The sequence below is a fragment of the Quercus robur genome, chromosome 4 (assembly GCF_932294415.1).
Source record: "Quercus robur chromosome 4, dhQueRobu3.1, whole genome shotgun sequence".
Classification (NCBI taxonomy): Eukaryota; Viridiplantae; Streptophyta; class Magnoliopsida; order Fagales; family Fagaceae; genus Quercus; species Quercus robur.
The window spans coordinates 37,364,724-37,370,292 of record NC_065537.1 but is presented as its reverse complement, the minus strand read 5'-3'; the positions used below and the strand labels follow the sequence as shown (position 1 = coordinate 37,370,292).

The window sequence follows — 5,569 nt, the reverse complement described above, 5'->3', positions numbered from 1 at the left end:
TACAAGGACAGCAATAGACCCTCCAAGCCTAATCTACCCAGTGCACCTAAGCCCTCCAAGCTTCTTGCTCCAACGAGGTTGCGCCGAACCTTTTTCTTTTCTAGCTTTCCGGATTCCGCTACTACACCGTAGCATCAACCAATGAAGATTGGCTCCTTCCTAACTGCTTCCCAGAACTCCAAACGACTGTCTCACAGAGATGATAATGGTGAGAACCAGGTTTGGTATAATGCCTCTCAAGGATTTGACAATGGAGAGGAAGAGAGTGAGGGATTTTGATGAGACTCTAAGGAAGGGATTGTGTGTGAAACAATCTTGTTTTTCTTTAGGGTTTCTCTCTCAAAATTCTCTCTGGAAGCCCTCTTTCAATCGTGGGTTAAAGGGGTATTTATACTAGAGTGGAGAGGAATGTGAAACGTCAAGTTTTTCCAAAACAGGGGTGGCTCGCGGCTTGACCAAGTCGCGAGATCCAGTCCCGAGTTAACCGTATGGCCAGTTGTCCTGTTTTGTCCTGTAGTGCTCCAGCTAGCATGACTGTTCATCTTCCAGCATGCTTGGCACGTGTGCAGCTTCTGGCGGCTTGCAGCCGCGAGTCCACCCGCGAGTCCCAGCCGCGACACTCTGTTTTCTTGCATACTCTTGAGCAGTCTTCACTCTATCTCACTCACTACCCTGACAACAAACTCACCTAAATACAGGGTTACTAAATGCTGAATTACAAGCAAATTTGGCACGGAATAAAGCCAATTAGATGGTTGAATAAATTCAACCTTACATTGGGTATTTGGGATAAATTTGAGAATTGGTGTGGTTACCAAGATAGTATTGCTAGAGCCGCTATTTCCTATTTTGAGAAAATATATACCACTTCCTCGCCAAGTCAGATTGGGAAGGTGACTGATCTCATCCTGGTCAAAGTGACTGATGAAATGAACATGGAGCCCAGAGGCTTCACCAAAGAAGAAGTTGTTGCAGCCCTAAAGCAGTTGCATCCAACTAAATCTCCTGGCCCCGATGGTATGTTCGCACTTTTCTTTCAAAAGTTTTGGAGCATAGTAGGCACTAATGTATCTAATTTAGTTCTAAATGTTCTTAATCATGGCATGTCTATTTCTGAAATTAATAGAACTAATATAGCCTTTGTGCCAAAGAATAAAAATCCTCAGAGAATGACTGATTTTAGGCCAATTAGCCTTTGCAATGTGGTATATAAGCTGATTTCAAAAACTTTAGCTAACCGTCTCAAAGCTATTCTACCATTTATCATTTTAGAAAATCAAAGTGTTTTTGTGGCTAATAGGCTCATCACTGATAATGTCTTGGTTGCTTATGAAATTATGCACTATCTAAAACACAAAAGGAATGGGAATGATAGCTTTATGGCAGCTAAGTTGGATATGAGCAAACCATTTGATAGGGTTGAATGGTCCTTCATTGAAATGGTAATGAGGAAGATGGGCTTTAATGAGTCATGAATTGGTTTGGTGATGAAGTGTCTAACTTCGATAACCTACTCAGTTATCATTAATGGCTCGATTCATGGAAGCATTATGCCTATTAGGGGACTCAGGCAAGGAGACCCTTTGTCTCCTTATTTATTCCTGTTATGTGCTGAAGGTTTCTCAGCTCTCATAAATGAAGTAGCTCAGTGCCAGCAACTAAATGATATATCCATATGTCGGGGATCTTCAAGAATCAATCACCTATTCTTTGTTGACGACAGTCTTCTCTTTTGTAAAGCCAATGGTACTGAATGCAACAAGTTGAAGGAAATTCTCAAAACTTATGAAGCTGCCTCGAGGCAAAAGATCAATATTGAGACGGAGCTTTATTTAGCCCAAACACTTCTCAGGAGCTCAAAGATGAAATCCTAAACATACTTGGGCCTATGACTGATTCTCGTCACACAAAGTACCTTGGCCTCCCTTCCATCATTAGTCGTTCAAAAAAGCTTATTTTTGCGAAGATAAAGGAGAAGGTTTGTAAGAAGCTTGCAGGTTGGAAGGGTACGTTGCTCTCCTTTGGGGGGTAAGGAAATTCTTATTAAAACAGTGGCTCAAGCCATCCCCTCTTATACGATGAGTTGTTTCCTTCTTCCTAAGTGCCTATGTGACGACCTTGAAAGAGAAATGAGAAGCTTTTGGTGGGGCCAAAAACAACAGGAGACCAAGATTGCCTGGGTTGGATGGAAGAAAATGTGCAAGCCTAAATCTCTTGGCGGGATAGGCTTCAGGAACTTGCAAGCTTTTAACCTTGCTTTGCTCACAAAACAGGCTTGGAGGATTCTTACTAACCCTTCCTCCCTAGCTGCACGTGTACTAAAGGCCAAGTATTTCCCCTACGGTGACATCCTTAATGCAAGCCTAGGTAGCAACCCCTCTTATACCTGGTGAAGCATTTTTCATAATCGCAAAGTCATTAAGAAAGGAACTCGTTAGAGAGTGGGAAATGGGCGGTTAATTCACATTTGGGAGGATAAATGGCTCCCTACCCCTTCCACTTACAAAGTCATCACCCCTCCCAGGGATTTTGATGGCTTTCCCATGGTCTCCTCTCACATTGATCAAGAGACTAAGTGGTGGAAAACTAGTGTTGTAAGGGCGCTCTTCTTGCCTTTTGAAGTGGACGCTATTCTGAAAATTCCTCTAAGTCAGAATTTGCCGGAGGACAATCTTATTTGGATTGGGAATAAAAGGGGTGTTTTCACTGTCAAGAGTGCTTATCACATAGCTGCCAATCTCTAGAATGGTACTGATGTCGGGGAATGCTCTTCTGGAGACTCAAATGCTTATCTTTGGAAAAATTTGTGGAAGCTGAAACTCCCTGCAAAAATCAAAATATTCTCTTGGAGAGCTTGTGTGGATGGGCTCCCGGTGTATGTAAAGATGGCAGAGAGGGGTATTAAGTCTGACTTTGATTGTCCTGTTTGTGGGGAAGAGCCAGAAAGCCTCATACATGCTTTAGTTTCTTGTGATTTTGCTCTTTGTGTGGTCGCTTTGGCAAGACTACCCTTTAAATTTTTTGTTGAATGTGAAAGACTTCACAGGTCTAGTGCACCAAATTTGTTCAAACTCTAGTGGGGTTTCATTGGAATATTTTTTTGCGATTTCTTGGTCTATATGGCATAACCGAAATCAGATAGTTCATAATGAGCGTGGTCTTTCCCCTCTGCAAGTCTGGGAAATGGCGAAGGGAGTTGTTGAGGACTTCCAGGAAGCTAACCCGACATACCTGTCCATGAAGCAACCATCGAATGGTAGCTGGGAGGCGCCTCCTCTGGGTTTTTTTCAAAATTAATGTGGATGGTGCGTCGTCTTTGGATGGTCACAGGGTATCGGGAGTGGGAGTGATCATTCGTGATGCTAAAGGAGGTGTGGTTACTGCCCTTAGTAAAGCTTTGCCTATGCACTATCTGGCTGAATGGACTGAGCTCTTTGCTATGGAGCAGGGAGTTCTTTTGGCTTGGGAAATGGCTGTCCAGTTGGCCATCTTTGAATCCGATGCTTCCTCTGTCATTCAAGCCATTTCTCAGGACCTCCGTGGTGGTGAATCTGGCCACCTGATCCAAGGGATTCAGCTTGTGAAATCAAACTTCTTGAGTTGCTCATTTCGACATGTGAAAAGGGACTCCAACAGGGCTGCCCATGAGCTTGCCCAGTATGCAAAATGTAATAATGTCAGTTGTGTTTGGAAAGGTGTTTCTCCGCCTTTCTTAGATTTTCTGATTCAATCAGGTCTGGGTTGAATGTTGTAGGCTGAGGCCCTGTTGTAATCCTTTTCATGTATTATTGATATTATGCATTTTCTCTTCAAAAAAAGAAAAAGAAAAAGAAAAAAGATGAAAGGTCTCATTGGAAAAGTTATTTTACTTTCGTCAGTTCATATATCACAGCTAGTACTGTGTATTCTACCTGACGACAGTGTTGAGGACAGTTTCATGATTTGTGCGTGTGGATCATATTCAATTATATTAATGATGACAGATTAAGACCAACTGCAATATAAAACTCATCAGCTATATATATACACACACATAATGGTTGCCATTATACCAAAAATAAATGAAAACTAGTAGAGCCCAAAGGAATTTTAAACAGAGTTTTTTTGTTTTCTGTTTTTAAATATTGAGCCGTGTCCCATTAAAAATTTGGAGTCCAGAAACGTAAGAGGATCAACGAGATTTAATAAGTTTAGCAGTAATATATAATAACGTATTGAATCTTTTTTTTTTTTTATATATATTTTAAGATGAAAATCGGATTCATTATATGTAGAATTCTTCACCATTCAATATAAACTGGGGCGGGTCTCAATGAATGAATTATGAATATGCAGTATTTATTGCCTGGAAAGGTATGCAATAGGAATAGCAAGGATACAAATAAATGCAGTGAAAGGAGACCCCATGGGGTTGTACTTATATTACCAGGAAGGAAATAAAACCTCATATACATATATAGTTGGTGAAGTGGGCAATTAATTGTACTATGGATGGGCCATTAATTGTTACCAAAGGAGGGAGATGGACTTTAGCCCATCTCATTTTTCTGGTATGAATTTTGGTGGTTCGAGAATGAAATGTTTATTGAGAGAGAGAGAGTGTGTGTACAATTTACTCAATATGAAATCACAATTTAATGAATGAACTTTCAAGTGTTAAATTTCTTGTCCTAAAGTTTGAACAAAAATGATAATTTTATCAAGATAGGGTAAAAAAATAAAAGTCATTTGGATTGTTAGATGTGTACGAACTTAATTCCAAACATTATCGGATCTCCTAGCAATCAAAACGACACTTTTACATACAAAAATTGGACTACCAGATTGAAAGATCAAGCCACATTAAATTTCAACAAACAAAAACAATTTTGGAATTAGGGTTAAACACATGTGATTTTGAATGACTCATCATGATTGCTTATAAGAAAAAGAAATAATTGTGTCAAAATACCATTAGTTTAAGCTTAACATTAAAAATGTTCAAGTGTACATTGGGTAAATTAACTATTTTGGATATTTAGTTAATTATCTTCCAAGGGGTTGGGCTTTGTTGCAATGACAAGTACATTTCACCAAAAGCGAGTTTGAGTCTGGGAATTTAACTCTCCAAAAATCAGGAGTAAGGCTGCTTACCCATATCTCACAAAAGTAAGAGTTTTGTATATTGGGTTTAATCTTTTAGTTAATTATCATCTAAAAATGAATAATTAATGAAATTTTAAAAAATGCTAACTATCCCTTTAACTAATTTGATCATTGAGTGGATTAACATGTGGCTTAAAACTTTTATTTTACCTCAAAATAAACTAGAAAATCCAACTAAATTGGTTTAAGATGAAAATGTGCACTAGAAATTAAAGTGTCGTTATGTGATTTTACACAAAATTAGTAAGCTAAATAGCATATAGTTTGTGGTCAACAAACACTATTTTCGAACAATTTGTTGGATATACACGTGTGAGTAAAGTCCCACATTAAATAATGATGAGAAGATTGAATGATTAATATAATATAATTGAGCATATACTCATTGGGCTTAGGCCTTTTGGGTTAAAGTGTGTCTCTATAT

General features: G+C 39.0%; 1 protein-coding gene across 1 annotated transcript; it reads left to right on the top strand.

Annotated features, from left to right (window-relative positions):
- Positions 1 to 3,253: 3,253 nt before the first annotated feature.
- LOC126721816 (uncharacterized) lies at positions 3,254 to 3,745 on the top strand. The gene has a single exon (XM_050424884.1). The coding sequence runs from the start codon at positions 3,254 to 3,256 to the stop codon at positions 3,743 to 3,745; it is 492 nt and encodes a 163-aa protein (XP_050280841.1).
- The last annotated feature ends 1,824 nt before the right edge of the window (positions 3,746 to 5,569 follow it).

What these genes read in the sequence shown, in the direction of transcription:
- LOC126721816 (XM_050424884.1), top strand. Translation starts at nt 3,254, where the DNA reads ATGGTAGCTGGGAGGCGCCTCCTCTGGGTTTTTTTCAAAATTAATGTG.